General features: G+C 56.7%; 2 protein-coding genes across 6 annotated transcripts in view; both read right to left on the bottom strand.

Annotated features, from left to right (window-relative positions):
• Window positions 1-567: 567 nt before the first annotated feature.
• FOXJ1 (forkhead box J1) lies at window positions 568-9,194 on the bottom strand. The gene is made up of 2 exons (XM_022589526.3): window positions 4,324-9,194; window positions 568-2,661 (listed from the first exon to the last, which is right to left on the bottom strand). The coding sequence occupies exons 1-2, from the start codon at window positions 4,819-4,821 to the stop codon at window positions 1,894-1,896; spliced, it is 1,266 nt and encodes a 421-aa protein (XP_022445234.2). The 5' UTR covers window positions 4,822-9,194; the 3' UTR covers window positions 568-1,893.
• A 119-nt stretch (window positions 9,195-9,313) lies between these two features.
• The window catches only part of RNF157 (ring finger protein 157), a 79,666-nt gene continuing 65,674 nt past the window's right edge, over window positions 9,314-23,305 (bottom strand). Inside the window, exons 12-20 of one of the 5 annotated variants that reach the window (XR_002646837.3) lie at window positions 22,791-23,029; window positions 21,952-22,060; window positions 19,544-19,655; window positions 18,896-19,068; window positions 18,538-18,609; window positions 17,634-17,682; window positions 15,431-15,541; window positions 9,797-9,976; window positions 9,582-9,690 (exon numbers count right to left, since the gene is read on the bottom strand). Coding sequence is in view for 4 of the 5 variants with exons in the window: in XM_089901656.1 (XP_089757782.1) it covers window positions 15,285-15,541; window positions 17,634-17,682; window positions 18,538-18,609; window positions 18,896-19,068; window positions 19,544-19,655; window positions 21,952-22,060; window positions 22,791-23,029 (1,011 nt within the window). In the remaining variant the exon portion in view is untranslated. Of the gene's footprint in view, window positions 9,691-9,796; window positions 9,977-10,875; window positions 15,542-17,633; window positions 17,683-18,537; window positions 18,610-18,895; window positions 19,069-19,543; window positions 19,656-21,951; window positions 22,061-22,790; window positions 23,030-23,305 lie in introns of those variants that run through there. The other 4 variants (XM_022589522.3, XM_089901656.1, XM_089901655.1 and 1 more) reach the window with 4 other exon arrangements.

Genomic DNA, 23,305 nt, shown 5'->3' with positions numbered 1-23,305 from the left:
GGGGCCCCGTGGATGCTGGGCAGGATTGTGTAGGACAGTGCCTGTGTGTGTGTGTGTGTGTGTGTGTGTGTGTGTGTGTGTGTGTGTGTGTGTGTGTGCGTGCGTGAATGTTGGGGGAAGGGGCTGTGCACCACAAGGGCATGCTGGTGGGGCCAGGTGTGGGCTCAGGGGAGAGATGGGTTCCAGGCAAAGCTGGGGTGAGGGGGTTGAAAGATGCCTGCTGAGTGTCACATATTTGCTGTGCCTCAGTTTCCCCATCAGAACTCTGGTACGTTGGTTCCTCACAGGCTGGAGCTGTAGGGTCTAGGCACCCCGTCTTCCGTCTTCCCTGATGGCCTCCCTCAGCCCCAACCTGCATTGGAGGGAAGGTGCTGGGCGGGGTGAATGGGCCCCAGGGTGGCAAGTGGGGCCCCAGGGGCTGGGGCCCTCTGACCTCACACCCTGTCCCTTCAGGAAGGGACCAAGGGAGGGAGGAGCTGGACACGGGCCCAGGCGAGGACTGCAGGCGAGCCTGGGCAGGCCCTCGAGGTGGGCGAGGTGGGGGACGTGAGCCGAGCCCTGGGCAAGCTCGGCCTTTGTGAGTGCCCAGGGCCAGGGAGGGGGCTGTGCCTCCTTTGCCGCCTGCTCCTGGGGGCTGTGGGTACAGTCTCCCCGTTGCACAGATAGAGGTGCCGAGGCCCTGGCTGCAGGGGACCCCCGAAGACTGCCTCTCAGCCCCTTTCTCTCTGGGGACCCAGAGATCATGGGGAGTGCATCAGGGGGCACTCTGCAGGCCTTTGGTGCCTCCCATCTTCCTCCCAGCCATTCCCCCTTGGGCCTTGGCCTCTCCAAAACTGGCCCATGCTTTTCCCCAGAGAAAGTTGCAAGCAGGTTCATTTTGAGATTTTTTAAAACTTTATTTTTTAAAATTTTTTTATTGTAAATAACTTTCCATGAAAAAGGTTAAATTGCCCAATGGGGCAGGAGGGTGGATGTGGAATGCAGCCCAGGGGGCTTAGGGTGGAGCAAGATACTCCCCCACAGGAGTGCAGGCAAGGGCACAGGGCCATCCCCGCTTCCTGGTCCCAGTAGTTCTAGCAAGCACTGCGTCCCTCCCAGTTAAGCCTCCCCTATAGCTACACTCACTACATTAGCCTGTCTGTCCCCTTGCCCTCTGCAGCTTGGCTGCCGCAGCCCCTAGGGATGCCCCAGAACCCCAACCCCCCCAGCTCTCAGCCTCACGTTGGGCTCAAAGATTAGGGATATATACCCTCTGCCCCACCTCTAGGGATGAAGCCAGAAGACCCCAGAGGCCTTAGAAAATCTCCTGGCTCCACCCAGCACCCCGGCCTCATTTCTGTCTCCTCACTCTTCCGCACTCCCTGGAGCTGCACCTCACGTACTGCCGGCCCCAGCCCCAGGGAAGCTCTGCCAGGAGAGGCCTCTAGGGCGTTTAATTTGCAGTCACCTAGTCAGCATTTGTTGTACCTGGGAACTTTCTCTGGATAGAGACCTGGGGAGGAGAGCGGGAGAGAGAGAAGCTTCGAAGCTAAGATGCTCTGGGGCGGGACCTGTACTGATGCTTCCAGCTTGGCCAGGGCCCCTCCAAGCCGCAGCTCTCATAGCGCAGGGCCCTTAGTGTGTCCTTGGGGCAGGGAAGAAGTGGATCAATGAAACACTGTGTGTATGGGGGACTGGGCAGCGGAGGCAGCAATTTTGGTTCTGGGCCCCAATTCTCAGCCTGCTGGACTAGAATCTGAGGATGGCCTGGGCTGGGGGCCGTGTGGCCTCACGGGGTGACCGGGCCCAGCCCCTGCCTGGGCGGTAGGGTGTCCATGGGCCTGCACTGGTGGGGGGGGGGCAGTCTGGGCCCAGACTTGGGCGCTGTCTGGAGGTGGGGCAGGGCCTGGCTTCTTACAAGAAGGCGCCCATGCTGGCCCAGTCATGCAGGTCAGAGGCCAGGGTGGCATCCCCGGCCTCAAAGAGGGGCTCGGGGGGCAGGCAGCTACTGCCACTCTCGTCCCAGGGGTGCTGCAGGAAAGATGTGGCCAGGAAGGTCTCGTCGAAGTCCAGGCTGTTGGTAGCCTGCTCCACCGGAGGCCCCCAGGTAACAGGGCAGTCGATGTGGCGGCCGTGGACGGTGAGGTCCACGTCCCCGTGCAAGGCGGGGCTCAGCGGCGGGCTCAGCTCCAAGGCCTCCAGCGTGCCCAGCTCCCCGCCCAGCGTGCCGGCGTCGAAGATGGCCTCCCAGTCAAAGTTGCCCTTGAGGGGTTCCAGCTCGCCCTGCTCCTCCTGGGTCAGCAGCAGGGTGCTGGAGGGCCGCGGGACCTTGGCCACCCGCCTGGGCAGTGGCTGTTTACGCTTATGCCCCAGCCTGCCCTCGCCCGCCTCCCAGCCCGCCTCCCCAGTGGCCTCCTCGAACTCGCACAGAAGCTGCTGGGCCTCGGTGTTCACGGTCAGTGGCCCGGCCCACAGGGCGGCGCTGGGCTCGGGCGCGGCCTGGCGGGCAAAGGCTGGGTGGATTTGGACTGGGGGCAGCCGCCGCTTCTTGAAGGCCCCACTCAGGAGCCGCTCGGCGTACTGGGGGTCGATGCGCCAGAAGCCCCCCTTGCCTGGCTCGTCCTTCTCCCGAGGCACCTTGATGAAGCACTTGTTCAGGGACAGGTTGTGGCGGATGGAGTTCTGGACACAGGGAGACAGGAGAGAAGGAAGACAGCTGGGTGAGTAGGTGGGGTCAGTGATGGGGGGGTTCCTAGCGCCACTGCCAGTCCCGCCACCGCCTTCTCTCCGATGGGGGCAGGGGAGACAGAGGCGCTGTTCGGACCGGGAGGCTCTGGGACACCAGCCACAGGGCACCAGGAGCTGGGAGTGCTGTCGGGGGCTTTTGTTCCCTGTTGCCAGGATATCTGCCTGCTCAGTCATCCGAGCCCTGAGCCGCAGGGTGGCTCTCAGTGCCACCCTGTCCTGCCCTCCCTCCCTCACCCCGCCGCTTGCGGCCTCTGGCCAAAGGCCTTGGCTCCCCCAGGGCCTGGACGGCCATCTCCCTCTGCCTGGGCCTGGCTGGCCTTCTCTGTTTGTGAAATGAGTGAGTGGGTGTGAGGGTGTGTGTGGGTGGGGGGGGGATGAAGTGTGGGAGGATCTGATGACTTTCCTTGTTTGTAGAGCCGGCTGCTGGCCTGGGCCCTCACGCCCCATGTCCCCCTCCCCCCACCCCAGGCTCTGAGGCCTCAGTTGATTACTACCCAGCCAAGAGCATAGCGCTCATTCCTGGGGCCTCTCAGGCTTGGGGTAGGGTGGGGGGTGGTGGAGGGTCTCTGCTTTCTCACCAAGGTTACAAATGGTACCTGCCCCAGGGTCAGGGCCCAAGCAAACGTGGAATAGCTGTGACCACAGGAACTGTGGCCCTGTGCCGCAGGGAAGGATCTGTGCATCCTCAGGGTCTCTGTCCCCAAGTAGCCCCTGATTCTGATGGTCGAAGATGTTCAGGGCAGTGTGTGCCCAGCCTTGAATCACCATCCTGCCTTGTTCACGCCTGGGTGCACAGCCCAAACCACGCTGGGGCACAGGGGTCTGGGGCCTGGTCAGTGGGGCCGGCAGGTGAGTAGTGCCCCCTGGCAAGACTGGGATGTTTACACGGTGGCCTGGGCCCCCTGGCTGCTCTGTGCCAGGTTCCGGAGACTTGGAACATGAAGCCAGTGTGGGAGGCAGGAGCCCCTGTGGAAAGCACCTGGCTGAGGTAACTGTCCCCCCAGGGAGGTTGATGAGAAGAGGGGGAGGCATGTAGGCAGGAAACCAGGGAGGGGTTGGGGTGGGGGCTGGCACAGCAGCTTTAGGAAGGCCCCGTAGCCCTTCCACTGGGACACAGCTGGCCTTCACACCCCACAGCACACCCCTCTCCCCTCCCAGACCCCCTCCAGCCAACTGAAAGCAGGCAGGATGCAGAGCCCGGCGGGAACGATGCTCTGCTTCCAGTCAGGCCCTGACAAACTGACCTTGAGTAGGGTAGTGTCTAGGAATTCTAGGACCTGGGACAAAAATGTGTCCCTCAGTCCATCAACCTACCCTGGGGGGCTGTGTCCACGCATAGTTCGGCCCTGGTCTTTGGGCTGAGCCTGCTGGATGAGTGACAAGTTCTTTCCACTTGAACCTCTATGTCGGCACCCCTAAAGCCCTCTGAACATCCTCCCTCCTCCCTCTCTGAAGTCAAAGGGGCAGCAGTCCAAGCACTGGGCTCCCTTGAGGTCCTTCCTCGACGGCCTTCCTTCTCTCGGGGCCCTGGCCGTACCGCGCCTCCTTGGCCTGCGGATCGCGCGGGCATGGGGAGGGAGGGAGGGCCTCCCCTACCTGCCAGGTGGGGTCAGCGTGGCGGAAGTAGCAGAAGTTGTCCGTGATCCACTTGTAGATGGCCGACAGGGTGATCTTGGTGGCCTTGCTGGCCTGCATGGCCATGCAGATGAGCGTGGCATACGAGTAGGGCGGCTTCACGTTCGGGTTGGTGGCGTAGTCCACGTCGTCGGGAGGCGGGGCCTGCAGCCCCGAGGGGGCGCTCCGCGACGTGCACGACGACGTGGGCTTGCCGGGCGTGTGCGGCTGCCCCAGGCAGGCGGGGTCGGCCGCCAGGGGAGACCCCGGCGCGGCCGAGCCTGGCACCTGGTGGTAGCCGTGGGGGTCGGTGCCCCCCGAAGGCAGGGCGGGGGCCTTGGCGTTGAGAATAGAGAATTCCTGCAGCCACTGCAGGCTGGTCAGGCTGTCATCCAGGGCGTCGGACTCCTCCAGGCCGCCTTCCGGTCCGGCCTCCTCCGATGCCCCTGCTCCCGAGACGCGTAGCCAGCTCTCCGCCATATCTGCGGGGACTCTCCGAGGGGGCGGTCAACATCCACGAGCCGAGCCGAGGGTGGCCGCCGAGCTCTCCAGCCCGCTGACTCCCGCGGCTTCAGTTACACAGCCTCCCGGAAGCGTGCTTCCATCCCGCGATGCGGGGGTAGCCTCCTCCGAACTGAATGTGGTGCCTGCGGGGACCATAGCGGGAACTGAGCCCTCTTTCCCCACTCCCGAGGGGAGAGTGTGTGCGAGGCGGGGAGGCTCTTACTAAAATCGTTCCTGCAGCTGGGGAGGATCTTTTACTGCCGAGGTCTGGGAAACAGAAGCTGTGCCCGGGGGTCCGACCCACACGGGGGTTCGCCTCGCTCTTTTCCTCTTTGATCTTTTAGAGGAGGCTTAATTAGCCAAACGAGGGAATAGTGTAGGGGCATGCGAGGCCACCCCCTTCTCCCTCAAAGCGGGAAATTAACCCCCCTCTCTCCCTCCACAACAAATGGAAATGGGGCGAGAGAGTCCAGGAGGGCAGTACGACGGGGCGGGGGGCGGGGGAGGTCGTCTGATCTTTGAAAAGGGATAATAGGATGGGGATCAAGGGGAAGGAAGGAAACAAAACAGAGAGTTATAAGGGGGCGGGAAGTAAGTGTCCCCCAAACTCCTCTGATGTCAGTCCCCGGGCCCACCACTTCCGTCGGGGACGGATGGGAGAGCGGGCTGGTACCGACGCCCTCCCTTCCCACGGCCTGCAGCCCTCCCCGTCCCTTACCTGGCTCAGAGCGCAGCCCGGGCCAAAGGAAGGTTCTCGAAGAAATTCCTCCTACCGCCCACCCCCACCGCGGCTCTCTGACCCCAGCTCGAGGGCCCAGCCAGTAATCCTCGTCGCCCCCAACGCCCGACGGCGCCTGTCTGAACGCCAGCGGCCCGGGGACCGGCATTAAGTAGCCGCTCGGAAGGCTTCTCCTGCTGCCATGGCGACGCCCCGCCCATATAAACAGCTTCCGCTTCTGCCATTGGTCAGGGTGTCTCCAAGGAGACCGCGGGCTCTTACCACTCTCTCAGGCGGTAACTCTCTTCGAACTCCCTCCTGGCCGCCCTCTCCCGCGCCACCCAGCTCCCTACCCGCCACCGCGTCCCGGCTCCGCGCATTCCCGCCCGAGGGCCCCGCGCAGGGCTCGGAGAGGCGCGCGGCTCGGGGCTCCCGCAGAGGTCGCGGGAACTGTACTCCGCCCCACCCACTTCCCATCTGGGCTGATCAGAGGTGTCGACGGCTCCTGGGACGCAGCCTGTGGCGCGGGGGCCAAGGCTGGGTGCATGCTTGGGGGTTTCCTTTCCTCTCCTCTGGGCTGCGAGTGGCAATTCCTCACGTTTCTGCGGCCTGTCCCTGTCTCCCGACCGAGTGTCGTCTTGGTGCCCGCAAGCAGGTCTGACTCTCCGATGCCACCTGCCGCTCAGGTCCGCAGAAACCGCAGCCCCGGTCGCAGACACCCCAAGGTGGCTAGGGTAATCCAGTGTTTCCCGGTAAGCGCTCCCTCCCCGCCCCGGCCTCAGCAAGATTCCCAGAAGCTGACATTCCAGAGGCTTCTTCGGAAGTGCTCTCCCTCCTTTCCAGATAGCCGAGGAAGCAGAGCCGGTGGGTGAAACTCAGAAAAGCCGTGGACTTGCCAAATTCTCTTACTGGGGTCATTTGCCCCACTAATTTCACCAACCTTCAAGTGACGGACTAACGGTGGACTGTGGTCCTTCCTCCTCCCTTCCCCCAGCCTCCCTCCAGTCACCAGCATTCCTGCTCTTCAATTATTGAGGAGCTGCAGTTGGAAGTTCTCCGGTTGAAGGGGGTGGGGGTGAGGGCTCCTTATCAGGCCTCTGTGCAGGAGCTGTGCCCCGGGGGATGGTACACCAACTCCCACCCAGAAACATGTCTTTCCCTACCCCTTGCCCTCTCTCACTCCTCCATGTGCAGCTTGTCTTGAGTAAAAGCATTAAAAGCGTGCTGGAGAAACTTTCACAAATAAGCCAACTGCGCAGTTAACAGCTCTCCTTCCCTTGTGAACAGTTTTATTCATTTTTAAGAATCATGCAGCAACCCATAAATATTGCATCCTTGACGTCCCCACTGTAGTGTGCCCATGAGTGCACTCCAGGGAGTGAGGGTACACAGATGGCACAAGAGTACACGCATACTTACACACACTAGGTGTGCAGATCCTAAAGCAAAGTGAGCAACCAGCATGCCAAGGTCAGGTGAACAGGACACAAACTCTCCCCAGGTGAGATGGCTTAACGTGTGTGGATCCGTGCCCAGGAGATGCCCCAGCGTGGGCATGACCTCTGGTGGGATGGGACTGGGGAGGAGAAGGAAAAAGGGCTCTGTGAGAAGGCTGGGATCACCGCACCACTCGGAAGTGAGCTCATCGGTGAGCTCCGACCTGAGTGTGGCGGGAAGGAGCCCCAGGCCTCCGGTTAGTCTGTGTCCTTGTGTGAGAAGCCAGGCCCCGTCATATTCTCTCTGGGTCAACTGCTAACAACATGACCATCTCCAGATGATGACTGGGGCAGCTGCCCTGGTCCCTGACCAGGCTCTGAGCCCTGTTCCCTGATCCCAGCCCTTTTGGATGGGATATTTCTGCTCGCCAAAGAGCTAAATGAGGCCAAAGAGGTGAGGGGATGGGGGAGAGAGCAGGAACTGTCTGAGAAACAGGAGTGAAAGGCCATTTCTCACCCGGGTATGTCTTGGTTATGGAACCAAGGCCTTGAGGAATCTCTCTGAGCCTCTTCCTGGGAGAAGACAGACCCTCCAGAAAGGGTGAAGACAATGGCTTCCTCTTAGGGTTCCTGGCCACCGTGGCGTCTGTTTACCTGCATCTCCTTCATCTCAGGTAACACCACACTGTGAATACTACCTGCCGGGAGAGGAGGTGGATCTGTATGCCACCAGCCCAGGCTAAGGGAGCGCCCCCTTCGCTAGTGCTTCTGGGGCTCAGACTTGAAGGAAATCAGGAAGTGGGGTTATTGCTCGAATCTTCAATATGAAAGCGGCTGTAAGAATGTTTCGGGGAAAGAAAGGACATTAAATGGGGCCTGAAAGAGCAGAGTCCACTGCAGGATTTCAGAGCGGGTGGACACGGGAACTCAAGGCAGAAGCTGAGATTCAGGCTTGGCTCATGTAGTGTCTGTCAGGACCACAGGCCTCCCCCTGCCCACCCCCAGGGCAGGATGTGAATCACAACCACCAGGCAGTGAGGGTCACCACCCACCTGGCAGGGCAAGGAAGCCACACAGGAGGTGCAAAAGATCCCCCGGCACTGGGCTCTCTTTGAGGCCTTGGGAAGGACCCTGAAAAGCTCTTCTAGGGCAACAATTCCAACTACTAATTCAGGCCATCATGGTGGGCATAGCCTAGGGCTCCGTCACATCTCAGCCTCACAAACTGTCGGATCCCACTTTGCTTCTCAATCTCATGCTCCACGAAACCACCACCTCTTCCAAAGGCCAGCAGACAATGCATCTATCAGAGAGCTATGAGGAATCCATTGATAACACTAGTGTTGAGAGACGAATACCCAACAGCTTACGGTCTTGCTGTTTCAGGCTGTTATTTATATGCCCTACACTGGACTGAGGTGGGGTGGACATGTGGTTTGAACAATATCTCTAAATCTCTAATGAGCCTATGGAAGGCAGTACCTCCCCCTCCCCCCATCAGGCTCAGCTGATCTGGAGGACAGGGGAGGAAAACCGGTGGGGTGGGGAGCCTCCCAGACCACCACTGACCCCAGCTCAGCCCTTCCCCCAACCTCCTTTGGGGTTCCTGGGCACCAGATGAGAACCACCGGTCCACCCCTCTCTCAGACTACTTCTTCAACTATTTAAGAAAAGTGGGGTGGAAACGGGGGCGGCAGGGATAAGAATGCCACCTGCCAGGGCGGTAGTGATGAAACGTGATAATATACGACACTCCCTAACAAGTGCCTGGTACATAGAAGGCGTCAAAAATACCTTTGCAGTGTCACCTTAGCATGGAGCCCCAGGCCTTCCTGAGTGCACCTGATCATAAATAACTCCCCGGTAGGTAATCATTTAACTGAGGGATTCTCAGATTCAAGGCCTCCTTCCTAAGCAGACAAGACACACGAGGCACAGCCTCTGCTACCAGAAGCCAGAACTGTTTTCCCAACCAACCTTCTGGTGGTTGCCACTGCTTCTTGTCCTTGAGAAAGGAGCTCCTAACGCATTTTGAGGGAAACCCCACTTAACAGTGCAATATGGCTTTCCCTTCTCACAGGAGTCATCCCCCAACGCCACCCCAAACGGCAGGCTTCAGATTGGTTATGATGTCCCAGAGACTAGAAAATGCCAGATGGGTGTTTATAATGAAGTCACCCAAACTCTTGAGTCTTCTTGGTCTACCTCCTAAGGAGAAAAAAAGATGCACGAGAAATAACCAGTCTGTGGACCACAGCTCCACCTGAGGGTCAAGATACAGTGGAAACATTCCAGAGACTCTCTGCAAAGGGTCTCATGAGCTGCGGTTCATTGAGTGGCTTTAGCCCACAAAGAGAAAAGAGGCTTCCGGTCCCTTCTGAGAGAGGAAGGATCACGGTTGTGGAAGATGAGTCTGGGAGAAGGGGCAGGTGCCCTCAGCATCCAGCTTTCACGTGGGTCTAAAAAGTCTCCATGTGTTTTGCTGAGGATGCCCAGGAGGTCAGTGGTGCCATGAGGCCAGGATGGGTGTGAGGACGGGAGGAGAGCCCTGGTTCAGGGGCTAGGGCTCTCAGATGGCCAAAGGACCCCACACGCAGAGCCTGTTCTCAGGGTCCTCCAGGCTGGCAGAAGATAGGCGTCGGCGCTGTGTGTTCCGACGACTGACCACGTTGTCATCAGCCTGCCAGGCACCTGAGAAGAGGAAAGGAAGGTTACCGGACCTTTGGTTTGGTCCAGATGGTGTCTCTGGCAGGACAGTCCGGGAGTTTGGCACGAAAACTGGCAGGATGCGCGTTACCTGGAACTCCCACAGGGTGCAAACCACAGCACGTGAAACTTGGGAGCACTGGCGACCACTGGGCTAGGGACAGTCATGGCCACTGTGGCCCATTGATGGAGGGACATGCAGGATGGTCCTTGTTTTGTGAGCTTTGCCCTAGGATCCACTTTTGTATCTTTATTTGGTCTTGAAGTTTGCCTAAGTGTTACAGGAAAAGAAACTGAGTCTGGCTGAGACTTTCACGAGAGCAGGAGGAGACGAAGGGGAGGGAGAAGAGTGTGTTAATTTGGGCTCAGAGTTAGTGTTTGCTGTGGGGGCCAGGGTGGGGCAGGAAGTGATGGGCTGCCCAGCAGGGTGCCAGGGACCAAATGGCATGGGGGAGAACAGAGTGGCGCCTGTTCCTCTCTTTCTGCACCCGAACAGCCCACCAAGATTTGCTATCAGCTGGTGCCACCAACCCCAGGAGACATTAGCTCCAGAGCTTTGGGGTCCCCCGGGTACCATCCGCAAAACTCATCACCTTCCCCCCTTGTACTGCAGTTCCCGCACAAGAAGCACCGCTGCCCATGCTGGAAACCCACTCTTGGTGCTTCTCTCTCCTTCGTGCTCTGTATCCAATCCATTATGACCTCCTGCTTGTTCAAGCTCTAGTAATGTCTAAATCTGTAGTCAGAAAACCGGGGTACAGCCCCAGCTTGTAACGTACTGACTGTGTGACCCTGGGCAGGTCATTGTACTTGGAGCCCTGGTTTTCCCATCCATCAGATGGGAGACGAGTACTTACCCCCCCCCCAGGGGTGCTGTGAGACAAAGCGAGGCGACATGGGAGAGCGGTGAGCAGGGCGCCTGACTCATAGAATGTGCGCGACAACCAGCCGCCCCCCAGGCCTTGTTTGTCCTCCCAGCCCACAGACTGGCTCCATCTGATTCATTCCCTCCAGTGCAGCGAGATGCCCCTTCTGAAGGGAGAGAATGAAGCCCTAACCCCCTGAGGTTGGGGAAAGCCTTCCATCCTCTGGCCGAGGGCTGCTGAGCTGCCTCTCCCAGCACCTGCCCCCAGAAGGCCCCCCCCCAAGCCAGATGGGGTCCAGCGTGCTCCGAAGTGCTCCCCCCCCACCGGCCTGAACCACCACCCAATTTCTCACGCCGTGTGGAAACTGCTGAACCCTCCATCACACTGTGATCTCCTCCCGGGCAGAGCCGAGAGCCATGCCTGGCCCATCAGAGGGCTCAGTTTGTGGATGGAGCTGGCCGACCCTGGAGGGTGGGCGTGAGGCTCACTGCGTCACGTTTGAGGGAGGCCACTCACGAATGTCTGGGGTCAGCTTCAGGTTAGGCCAGCCCAAGACACAAAACCCTTTAATGGCAGAAACACTAGGATTAAGCGGGTATAAACTGTGTATTTCCCATAAATGTCCTGGTACGATAATCCGCCCTAAGGCTCTAATAATAGTCTGTGGAGGTGGACCCCAGGGGAAGGGGAGTGAGTGGGACAGGAAATTTTTAGGTATCTCTCGCAGCCAGACGGAATGTGGGGATCTCTATTCCCTGGGGGCACATGGGAGTCCGGCACATGGGTCCACAGTGCTTTTCCCCTCTAAGGGTGACAGGATGAAGAGCAGGCAAGATTGCCCTTTTAAGTTAGGAACCCCCAGATGAAATAAGTTGTTCATTCATTTGGTAGATCTCATACTTATTCCTCAGTGTTTATGGGGCAGGCCTCCGGAACTGCGGCTGTTTGGTAGGAACGGCCAAAAGCAAATGGTAAACAGGAGAGAAGACACACACACACACACACACACACACACACACACAGTCAAATCAAAACACTGCCACAGCCTCGCCACCACCACCACTGGCTGCTAGACTGCCTGGCTCTTAATTCATGAGTCCTTGCTACAAACACCACCGGTCCAGATTCTGAGCCAGGGCTGAAAACTGGCTCCTTCTGAAGCAGCCTCAAGACTCAGACCTGAAGTCTCTGTTCTCCCGGCTTCTTGGTACAGTCGGTGGTGCTCTTTCCTCTGAAAAGGCTTCTGCCAGACCCTCGGCAAAACCCTGCTGCTCCGCGCATCCTGGATGCAGAAGGTAAGCCTGGAAGGCGCAGGAGGACTTCCTGAGCGAGTGCTACCATTCCGTCCAGCTCTCAGCCAGAAAAGGGGGCCTGGAGATTCAAAATCCTTCACGGGAGGTAGAGAAAGGTGGTTCCCACTTAATTCCAACCTCAGGCTCAGAAATGGGGGAGTGAAGAGACCTCTAGAGGCAGATTTGGGGAGCACATCTAGGGGGATTCCGCACAGCTCTTTCCTGCCTCTACCCAGCCACTAATTAAATTTAAGGTCTGTAACAGTTCCACCATCTTGTAGAGTTTCTCTCCAGGAAAAGAGAAAGTTAATTCAGATTTTTCCTTAGTATCTGCGAAGCGTAACCCTTCCTAGTGGCGTCTTAGTCTTGGGCTATTTCAGGTCTCCATAAGTACTTTTGTTTGTTTTTGGCTGCGCAGTGGCTTGGAGGATCTTAGTTCTCCGACCAGGGATTGAACCAGGCCACTGCAGTGAAAGTGGTGAGTCCTAACCACTGGATTGCCAGGGAATTCCCTCCATAAATACTTTTAGATTTCATCGGTATGCCCACTCCCGTCCAATGCCGTCATTTAAAAACATTTGTATCGGGCTTCCCTGGTGGCACAGTGGTTGAGAGTCCGCCTGCCGATGCAGGGGACACGGGTTCGTGCCCCAGTCCGGGAAGATCCCACATGCTGCGGAGCGGCTGGGCCCGTGAGCCATGGCCGCTGAGCCTGCGCGTCCAGAGCCTGTGCCCCACAACGGGAGAGGCCGCAACAGTGAGAGGCCCGCGTACCGCAAAAAAACAAAAACAAAAACCACATTTGTATTTCCACTAATAAACCCAAATTATCTTTGCTTTTTCCCATCACACTCCCCAGAGCCTTTTCACAGAATTGTCACTGGTCCCCTGACCACTATCCTGCCGCCTGTGTGATACTATATCAGATTCCTCGGAGCCCCGTCTACCTAGCACGGCCTCGCGATTCTAATCGGCTCACCACCTACAATGGTCAACTCAGATTTTCTCCCTTTGAGAACCTTGCAGAACAATCTCAGAACATACCATCGCCCCCCCTTGGTCTTGGGGCCAAAGAAGACCCAGAGGCTTCTTAGGGGAAGAGGGGCTGGAATGACACAGGTGCTCTCTCAGCGTCACTCCCACAAGGGTGACGAGAGCAGCGAGAATGGGGACCTGAGCCACCACTGCCGCCAGCTGGGGCTCCTGGCAGAGCACGTGTGGGCCTGGGGAGGGTGGACCATGGGATGCTCCCTGGGTTCCCTCCTTGCGGGCGCTCCGTGAGGGGAGTGGTATCCGTGTGGGGAGGGAAACAGCGTGGAGAGGGGGACCAAGTGCCTGAGAAGCTGTCCTGACGGCCAAGCCAGCCTGAGGCACCTCAGTCATAGGATGGAACTTTGAACTTACAGCTGAGCGTGGTGAGGCCTGTTGATTCCACGGGACCTACCAAAGTGGATACTCCTGTCATTAACCCGACAGATGCTTCCAGAGAGCTCCCCAGCACTTTGCTACCAGTGTGATGCTAACAGCAGAACCCGAGAAACATTTTACCAAGAGAGCAGATGCACTTCCTTCTCCCGTAAGAGCCCTTGAGACCTCGGGGTGAGGCTACGATGTGACCCTCAAGTCCCTCTCCCGGCAGCCGCCACCGTCATTGGGTTTCACGTCTGGCCTGAAGGGTGAAGCCAGTTTAATCTGAGAATGGCTGGCTCCCGAGATCACCGTAAGGAAGCCCAGGCACTGTCTTCCTTCCAGGTCTCGCTCCCCTGCTGCAATCCCAGAGTGGAATAAACATCCACCAGCAGCTTGGCCAGAAGGAGTTAGGGACAGGAGGAAGCAGAGGCCTGGGGAGTTAGGGACAGGAGGAAGCAGATGCCTGGGGTCAGCTTCCACCAGCATGGGTGGCTGAAACAATCCCAGTAGCTCTCTCTGCCAAAAAACGGGGGTTGGTGGGGAGCCGCTGGGGGGAGGCAGGAGCCTAGATTCCTCTCTTGAAGCCCAGTGAGCGGCTGGCCGGCACAGCTGCCACAGACACAGGGCGGAGAGAGGGCAGAGATGTCATCTTCCCCAACTAGTGACCAAGACAAATCCTGCCTGTAACCTTCGCCACAGAAGCATTCCCGCTTTTGTGGAACAGGGATTCATCTATTCTCACAAATATTTCTTTTTCCTGGAAAATTTCAGCATATTAAAATACAGGCTCTTGCCAGTTAGGAATGGAAGCCTCAGCGAGAGCCCCTCGGATGTGCGCACGCCCAGCAAGCTTGGGGTTGGGTGTGGGTGAACACGAACTTTCACACGAAGTCTGGATAACATAAATGAGTTTCAAAATAAACAAACTGGACAGACAGACGTACGTTTGGCAAAAAGACATGAGAAACAAATGGACAGACAGAAGCCAGGTAAAGAGTGGGAAGGCAGGAAGTGAAGTGTACCCTGGACCTCAGCCGCTCTGGCCCAGGCCTGGCTGGGTCAACGCTAAGTGGGAAGGGACCGGAGAGCCCTTGGGAAGGCTGTGGGAGGCGTCTCCGGGGATTACGGCTTCCTCCACCACAAGCCTGCGTGGGGCCAGAGGGGTGAGGACCTGGGTCTTTTGCAAGCTGATGGAGAGTGGCAACCACAGGAGTTTGTGTCCCTCCAGCGCCTGTAGCCACGTCGCCAAGAGAGTAAAGCACTGGACCCACGACGAGACGTGGCTGTCCTGAAGCTTAAACATGTCCAGGGCATGTTTAAGAGATTACAAACCACGCAACATGAAGGCAGTCTCTGCCGTGAACCCAGGAGGGGCAATTTCGACCTAGTCCACTGGGCAAGACGTGGCTTTAGAGCCATGGTTGGTGGAGCCCTTGGTGAGCACGGAGCAGAGGGACATCAGCGCCCAGAGTGTGACTGACAGGTGGGCTCCTCCTGAGAACTCATCCCAGATTCAGTTTACTGTCATGAGAAGGAATATGGAGCACGTTGACAGCCCTGATTGAATTTATAGAGTTAGGGCTCCAGGGAGAAGAGTCACCCTCGACCCCTGATCATTCCATTGGGATCCAAATCTAGGGAGCACAAGGCAACTGGTAGCCCAGGGCTCACTGGGTCACAGAGCTAGTCTATAAAACGCTGGCTTTGAAATTCCTCTCTGATCCTAACTAAACACTCTCCTCTGAGGAGCTACAGGTTCCCTTTTCAAGGGCTCAGGCTCTCTTTCCAAGACCTTCTCACAGAGGCCGTGTCTGCCTTAAACTGCCTGTTGATGGAAACAAGACCAGGCCCCCTGCCATGGCATCTGCAAGATCATGATGGAGGGGGCACGGTCAGGCCAAATCGGAAGGATTTGGAGGGATTTTTGCGCCTTTCTTCATGCCCAAATAGTCTCGCTTAGAGCAGAGTCGCTTTTTGCCCAAGGACTCTCCCGAGGCCGCCTCACTTCCTTTCAGCAACTGGCTCCCAGCATCTTAGCAAAGCCCATGCCTTCTTGCAGGAACTGTAGGGCAGGAGATGGGTGTCCCAGGGTGAGAGCAGGGGTGCGAGCAGGGGAGCGTCTCCCACCAAGTTCATGTTCAGCAGACTGCCACTCACCGGGTAAGCAGACCTCAGAGCACAGCTTATTGTCCAGTGCTTTCACGCTGGCGATGTCAAAGTCATTGTTATTGTCACACTCCATACCTAGAAATGCGAATGTCCTCTGGCCTGTAACGGAGTTAAGGCAGTTAGAGAGGGCCTGGCTGTGTTTTTCTCTGCTTTGCTGTCCTTAAAATAAAAATCTTAAGGATGGAGACAAAAAAAATCAAATCATATGTTAAATAAAAGACAATAATTAAGTGGGTAAAGAGTGGACAATAAAGGAAACTGTGTGGGTATGTTTGTGTTCTCGCTCTGTTTCCTTAACTGGCCCCTTTCCAGCCTTCGTTCCTGGGAAATCAGACCCTGGGGAGGTCTGTGGGATTCGGACACGCAGACCCGGGCCCAGAGCAGAGCTAAGCCAGGCTGGAAGAGCTAGGAGAGCCACGGGGGAAGCGACCCTGGCTCCGGCCTGTGTCTGTTGGTGGACGTGGGGTGTGTTTATGACCACAAGACTCTGCGAAATGACTAATACATAAAACGGCAACTAAAGCTCTTTGGTTCCATAATTTTGCACCTCAAATCAAAGAATCGCTTCGTTCGCAAAATTATGATTTATTTTCTTTGAGACTTAATTTGCTCTTCTGAGTATGTTTTAAGGGGCTGACCAGAAACCTACAGTCGTGTAAGATGGGAAGCGGACAGTTTTAGATGTTATTTTTTCAAGCCCCCCCACCCCGCTTTGTTTCCTTGGTGAAAGGGAGAGGAAGAAACATACATCTACTGCGTATGGCATGTCAGGGGGAAACCACGTATGGAATGTCAGGTGGAAACCACGTACTGCCCTGTGCCTTTTAGGAGCAAATATTCTATGGGGGGGCGACAATCACAATGGAGAACTCGGAGCCTTGAGCCCTGAAGACATCAACCGAGGGGAGGCGGCGCCCAACCCCGGCTTGGCTGGCGCACGCGTGCGGCAGAGGCACAGCCTGGGCGACCACCCCTCCTCCGGCACTCCTTGGCCAGGCGAGAGTGGTCAAGTGTGCATGCGTACCCCTGCACACCACACCGCCCCCCAAGCAACTGCCAGGGCCAAAGCAGAAGCGACTAGCATGCCATCTGCATCCAGGCTGGGATCCAGGTCTGCTCTGGAGGTTGCCCTTCTGCGGAGGCACCTCAGAGGAGCAGAGGGAAGAGACACCGGTTCCTGGGACGCCTGGTCCTGCACTCCCAGGTGGGATTCCCAGCCCGCCCCCCCTGCTTCCTTGCTCTATATGTAGGTCGTTCCTTCGCTTCTCGGCTTACTAGAAACAAAGTTCTTCCGACTGAAGATATAATTGACCTTATTTACAAAACAGAAATAGAGTCACAGATGTAGAAAACAAACTTACGGTTATGGGGGGGAGAAGGGAGGGGAGGGATAAATTGGGAGACTGGGATTGACATATACACACCACTATATATAAAATAGATAACTAATAAGGACCTACTGTAGAGCACAGGGGACTCTACTCAATACCCTGTAATGGCCTATATGGGAAAAGAATCTAAAAAAGAGTGGATATACGTATATGTATAATTGATTCACTTTGCTGTTCACCTGAAACTAACACAACATTGTAAACCAACTATTCCAATTTAAAAAATAGGTACTTGAGGCCTGAATGATGGTAAAGAGAATCGTTCCAGTAGCCTACAAACTCTAGTCTACGCTGAGCTGCTAACGTCTCTTCACCTCACCTTCGCTGTGCCGCCAGGGCTGTGATCCTTCTGCTACTGTAACACCAGCCGTTTTCTTCACTAAGGCAGGACAACCTACTGCCTAACAGTCGGTTCCCCCAAGGGGAGGAAGCTGTTCTCCTGCTGCAGCTGAACTTTGGGGCTGCTAGAGCAGTTCTGTGAGACTCAGCTGAGAAGCTGAAGCAGGAAGGAAGGTGATGGGAGTTGCCCAAGAAGCCTCAGGACCTAACCTACTCAACGTAAATGGAGAATTACATGTACCTTCTGTAGCCTTGGCTCAGAGGCCCAGAGAGAGCCGGGAAGGGTGCTGAGGTCCTCAGATACCCTGCTCGCTTTGATATTCCATCAAGAAGACAACCTTGCCCCAAAGCCACACCCTTGAGCAGTGCCACCAAGTCACACCAGGGCCCCTTTCTGTACCCTTTAGACAATACCCGGGAAAGAAATATAATAAAAGGGAGCAAAAGACCAGGTCTTTTACCGTCTTCTTGTGTGGGTGATCCGTCCTCTTCTTCTAGAACATCATTTCCCTAGGACAGAAGGAAGGCACTATGAGTCCAGAAAGCAGTGAAATGAGTCTATTGATTGTCAGAAGACAGAACTAATCACCCTCATGGTGTCTATACATTCCTGTCCGTGTGAGATGGCTGGGAGGCCCAGCAGAGGCAGATTTTGTTTGGCGAGGCAGGATCGGCCTGTAGGGACCAGGTCTGAGGCACGTTACAGAGGGACCCTAGGACTGTCAGGAATACCCTTGGTCATAGTTTAGCTCACACTGTTTCTCTCAGGTGGAAATAAAAGTTGTCAAATGAAAAAGCAAACCGTGAGATCATAAAACTTTCAGAAATCCTTTAGGATCCCCAACCCTATCCAGATACTCCTTTGAGAACATCTGGCTCAAGAGAAAGTTGTACAGTCCCCACTGTGAGCTGGGCGTTCCATATACTTCGGCCACACCTCCGTCAGAGCACTTCTCACGCTGAGTTATAACTCTGATTCCTCCATCAGACGGAGCTCCGGGATGGGTGGACTGGTGGGGGGTGGGCAGGCAAAAGCCATGTCACTCGGTCTTTGTGTCCCCCAGTGCCAGGAAGATGTGAGATGCCTGTCCCAGGTAAATACTAAGTGAATTGGAGGGCAAACACACTCTCAAGGGTCTGGCCTGGAAGACTTCCCACTAGAACTCACCCCACGCCTACTACGCTGAGATCAGCGCCCTCTGCTAATCGGACAGTCCCTCTGCTCTGCACCCTGCCTCTAACAGGTCCAAGTGCACCCCCTTGGAAGGCTTCTTCCAGAACGGCCCCCATCCTATCTGCATCCGCTGCCAGCACCGGCAGTCCCTCTGACAGGGGAGGGGGCACCAGCGTCCACCTTGCTCTCACCTCTGCATCCTGCTCTTCGGCGGCGGCGGCGAGGCCCGCGAAGTTGCAGTCTGGAGACGCCGCTGGTGTCACCTGCAAAGGAGCGACAAAAGTCAAGGTGCAGATGCCACCGGCTCTCCTACCCAGCTCGCCTGGCAGCAAACCCAAACCAAGTCCTCAGGACAGAAGTGGTGCCACACGGAAGATCACATCTGAGGGAGTCTTTGATTCAACGACACGGTACCCTGTTTTCCGGGGCTCCCCTCCCGAGCACTGGGGGGCTTTGCCGATCTCCCTGGCAGGCCCTGGACTGAGCTCCTTGGGACTCGAGTACAGAGCAGAGCAGAGCGGCGAGGGCGAGCCCATGCTCCTCTCTTACCTCTCCTTCCTCTGAGGGGGTCCTGCTGGAGGCCCGGGGGCAGGGGAGAGCCTCCCCGTCCTCTTCCGTGCCAGGGGCGACGTAGGAGCCGGACATGGAGGAGACGGTGTCGGTGCTGATCTGGGAGGACACCATGGACATGACCGACTGGGCCAGACTGCTGCTGGCAGGGTCTTTGGAGACAGGAGTTGGAGGAAGGACACGGAGGTCAGGCCCGGCTGCTGTGAGAGGACTGGGGGCAGAGCTCTCTCGCTGCACCCAGGCAGTGAGGATGCCAGCGGCCTGGCCTTGCCCTCACCAAATAGGGTTTAGGTGGAAGGTTTTCCAAGGTTTGGCTCCTTTACGTTTTAGAGCTCCAAACTCAACCTCAGGGATGAGGGATTTGCTTTTCCCTGTCATAATGTTAAAGAAAACCTTACGACAGCAGGACTGGGAGTGAGCTACCTGCTTCTCCCCCAGCTCAGCCGCTAGACCGCCCTCTCATTGCAAGAGAGTGAGTCTCACTTCCTCTCAAGCCGGGGCCTGTTCTGTCTGCTGCTTAGGTATTAATTTGCTGCTCCCCAGTCCATCCGGGAGGAAATATTAGAAGCACTACGGACTCGGCTGACGGGGAAGGACCTGCAGTTGCTCCCGCCCACCATCGCGTACCTTCTGGGGAGGAAATCGTGGAGGAGAGAGGCGTCCCCGTGCAGGACGACTGGTCAATAGCTCCTGACGATGACAAGGTCAGGTTCTCACTTTCTGGGGTGATGCCACATTCCTGGGGGGAAAAGAAGTAAGCGCCAGTCAAACATGTTAGAGGGGAGGGGTCAGGGCAGGGGGCCTGGGCGAGGGGGAGATCGGGGCAGGGTGGCAGGAGGCGACACGCAGAGGGAGGGCCGGTTCCTCCTCTCATCACTTCTATGCAGCCCTGACCCTGAGTGGCTGTCTCCCGGGGGGGGGGGGGGTGCGTGTGTGCAAAAGCACATCCTGCCCGAGGCCCAGCAGCTGCTGGAGCCACACAAAGACCGCAGCTCAGGTGACACAGGTCACCCAGCAGCTGTGACACGGGAACACCCCAGGTTTCCCCAGGATTACAAACAGCTCTCCTTCTGAAGGGAGAGAGCACAGAACCGGCGGAGGCCCCGGTACCTGCTGGGCTTCTCCTCTGGGATGGAGGGTTAGTTCCAGCTCGATGGATCTAATACAAACACCGCCTGCCCCCCAGCCCGCGCCCAGCACCCCCATCAGTCACCTGGGCTCGTAACCTCCGTGCACCCCAGGGCAGATGCAAAGGCCTACTGATTCTCTCTCTACAGCCTGTGTTCTCTCTTCCAGGTCTTCTTTTCTTAAAACCTTGGTTTATGGGCTTCCCTGGTGGTGCAGTGGTTAAGAATCAGCCTACCAATGCAGGGGATACGGGTTCGAGCCCTGGTCTGGGAAGATCCCACATGCCGCAGAGCAACTAGGCCCGTGAGCCACAACTACTGAGCCCGCGTGCCACAACTACTGAAGCTTGCGTGCCCAGAGCCCGTGCTCCGCAACAAGAGAAGCCCATATGAGAAGCCGCAATGAGAAGCCCATGCACCGCAGTGAAGAGCAGCCCCCGCTCGCCACAACTAGAGAAAGCCCGCGCGCAGCAACGGAGACCCAGCGCAGCCAAAATAAATAAATTAAATAAATAAATTTTAAAAAAAAACAAACCTTGGTTCAGGCAACCCTCCTGCCTGGCTTGGTCTGTCTCCTGCCTAATCCAGTCTGCACACCTCCGCCAGGTGGGCCCTCGTGAAGCCACGTTCCCACTGGACCACTGGCCTGCTCAGGGCCCCCACTTCTGCTCTGTGCTTCACGTGTACTGTCCCTGCCGCCAGGAATGTTTCTCTCACCTGTCTCTTCGTGTCTAAGAAATTTTGACATTCAGCTCAAACGGTGCCCCGCCATCACACTGCTTCTGGCTCCCTCCACTTAGCGCGATCCTCCACGGCACGTCAGTGTCTCTGTTTTGGGAGCACTTCCTTTCTCTGGTTAAAATTCATTCACTCATTCAACAAACACTTACTAACACCTATGTGCCAGGTGTGGTGTTGTTATTCATGTACATGTCCTGTCTCCTACTGGACCATGGGACAGGGACCGCTTTTCCTATGCTCCGCTGCACCTAGCCCACCGCCTTACCAGGGGTGGGCTCGACAGCCCACTGACCTCTGTTACATAAAGCCAGGGTAGAGGCGCACAGGGTAGAGTATCCCATCTTCCACTCAGCCGCCCAGCTTTTCCACTGGCTGCGCCTGCGTCCAGAACCCGCCCTCCTCAAACATCTGCCCAGTTCATCTCACCTCCTCTGCCCATGGACCACTTTTTTTTTGCCTGCAACTGCGTGGCATGTGGGATCTTAGTTCCCCAACCAGGGATCGAACCCACATCCCTTGCAGTGGAAGCACGGAGTCCTAACCACTGGACTGCCAGGGGAGTCCCCTTGTCCATGGACCACTTTTTTTTTTTTTTTTGGTACGCGTGCCTCTCACTGTTGTGGCCTCTCCCGTTGCGGAGCACAAGCTCCGGACGCGCAGGCCCAGCGGCCATGGCTCACGGACCCAGTTGCTCCGTGGCATGTGGGATCCTCCCGGACCGGGGCATGAACCTGCGTCCCCCGCATCGGCAGGTGGACTCTCAACCACTGCGCCACCAGGGAAGCTCCATGGACCACTTTTTAAAGCGAGCCTCCCGACCCTTACGTGACACACAGATCCCCGGTAACACCTGACACATATGTTTTGTACTGACTGTCTTTTGTGTCCACCCCACCCCACCCACGAAGCCTGTAAGCGCCAGGAGGGCAGGACTTTAGTGTGTCCCCACTGCTGCTGTCTTCAGCATAAAGGATCGTGCCTGGTCAGTAACACAGGCCCCGTACACTGGTAAAAGACTGAGTCTGGTGACACCTTTGCTGCTGTCTCAGAGAGTGTTCAAAAGGCGTTTGATGAATGAATGAGAGCAGACGGGCCGGAAGAGGCCAGCAGGCAGGAAGGAGAGCACCTGGAGTCCGAAACCAAACAAGGAAGGACACTGCACATCACCTCTCTGAGATGCTGGGCTGACAGTCTCTGAGACAGGGGCGTCTCGGATTCGCTGCATGAACGCTCATCTTCCTCTTCGTGCAGCACAGAAGAATTCTGGGAGATGGACCTGCATAAGCCGGGAGGGAGAAGCAGCTGCAGCCAACGCCCCTTAAAGAACAGAACTCGCCTGCACTCCCATTAACCAGACGTCACAGGGAGAAGAGGGCCCTGAGGGGAACCGAAGGGAACCTAAATCTTAGGAAGGAGGGAGCAGGGGCGTGAGAAAGGGCACCAGAGGGTCTGAGACCTCTTCTGGGCGTCGGAAAATCGGAGTTTTACCTTTAGCTCTTTCAAACAATTGTGTCTGAACTGGGCGAAAACCACTGACATGTTTAGGGTTTCAATATTTTCATGTGTAAAATACCCTCCTTTCCTCTGCCGCGGAAGCTTATTATGACTTGCTCCTAGTTGGATGTAAACGCCTAAGAAACACAGATCACAAGGTCCCTTCGGTCCTCAGACTAAGTGATGCTCCCAGGGGCCTGAATGACCCTAACGCTGTCATCGTCCCTATACTCCATACTCTCCTCCCACAACAGAACCCATGAGAGGTTCGTCCGTCTGGATCCTCCTAAGTACCCATGTACCATCTTATCTTCCTCTCCCAAGGGATGGGATAACTACCCCTCAGGTGCTAGCCCAGGTCTTCAGTGCAATGAGCAGCTCTGGGAACAGCCCAGAGGGTCTACACTGCCCTGGGACTTGGGACTCGAGCCAGCACCGAGGAGGTGAAAGATGGATTGAAAGCACCTCATCAAAGACCCCAGGGCCAACACTACTGCATGCTGGCTACTCACTTGGAGAGACTGTTTCCGAGCTTGAGTCCTGGGCTGCTGCAGTCGGACAGGCGGTCGAGGGGGGAGAGCGTCCGGACAGGAGGCAGGTGGCCGTCACTGCCGTAGGAAGGCAGCATTCCCGGGAGGTGTCTGTCTCCAAGCACGTGGAGTGGGGGGACCGCTGGGGATGCGGTAAGGGGCCCATTGAGGGCCTCCAGAAGAGATACCACTTCATAACCCGGTGGAATGTTCTCTGAGGACTAGGGGAATCAGAGACAGGTTGGGAAATTAATTAAATACTCTTCGTTTTATGGTATGAGCGTGTTCCTTCCTCTGCATTGGAAAAACGCTTTCTTTTACATCTAGTCTGGGGCTCTGGCAAAGGAAAGCTGCATTAGAAGCAGAAGAAAGATAAATTCTCAGAGAACCGCGTGTTCCTTGACGCTGCTTACTGATGAACTTCTTCTTAATACTGTTTATTTTTTCCGATTACGGTAGAAATATATGTTCATTACAGGAAATTTGGAAAATACATA

The sequence above is a fragment of the Delphinapterus leucas genome, chromosome 19, assembly GCF_059928025.1.
Source record: "Delphinapterus leucas isolate spDelLeu-1000000601 "Yukka" chromosome 19, BTC_Dleu_Yukka2, whole genome shotgun sequence".
NCBI classification, from domain to species: Eukaryota; Metazoa; Chordata; class Mammalia; order Artiodactyla; family Monodontidae; genus Delphinapterus; species Delphinapterus leucas.
This window is presented reverse-complemented; position numbering and strand designations above follow the sequence as displayed.

Excerpts from the sequence above, each read along its gene's own strand:
- FOXJ1 (XM_022589526.3), bottom strand. The coding sequence starts at position 4,821 with ATGGCGGAGAGCTGGCTACGCGTCTCGGGAGCAGGGGCATCGGAGGAG. Across the intron at positions 2,662-4,323 it reads ACGCTGACCCCACCTGGCAG|AACTCCATCCGCCACAACCT; the intron begins GTAGGGGAGGCC and ends CCCTGTGTCCAG.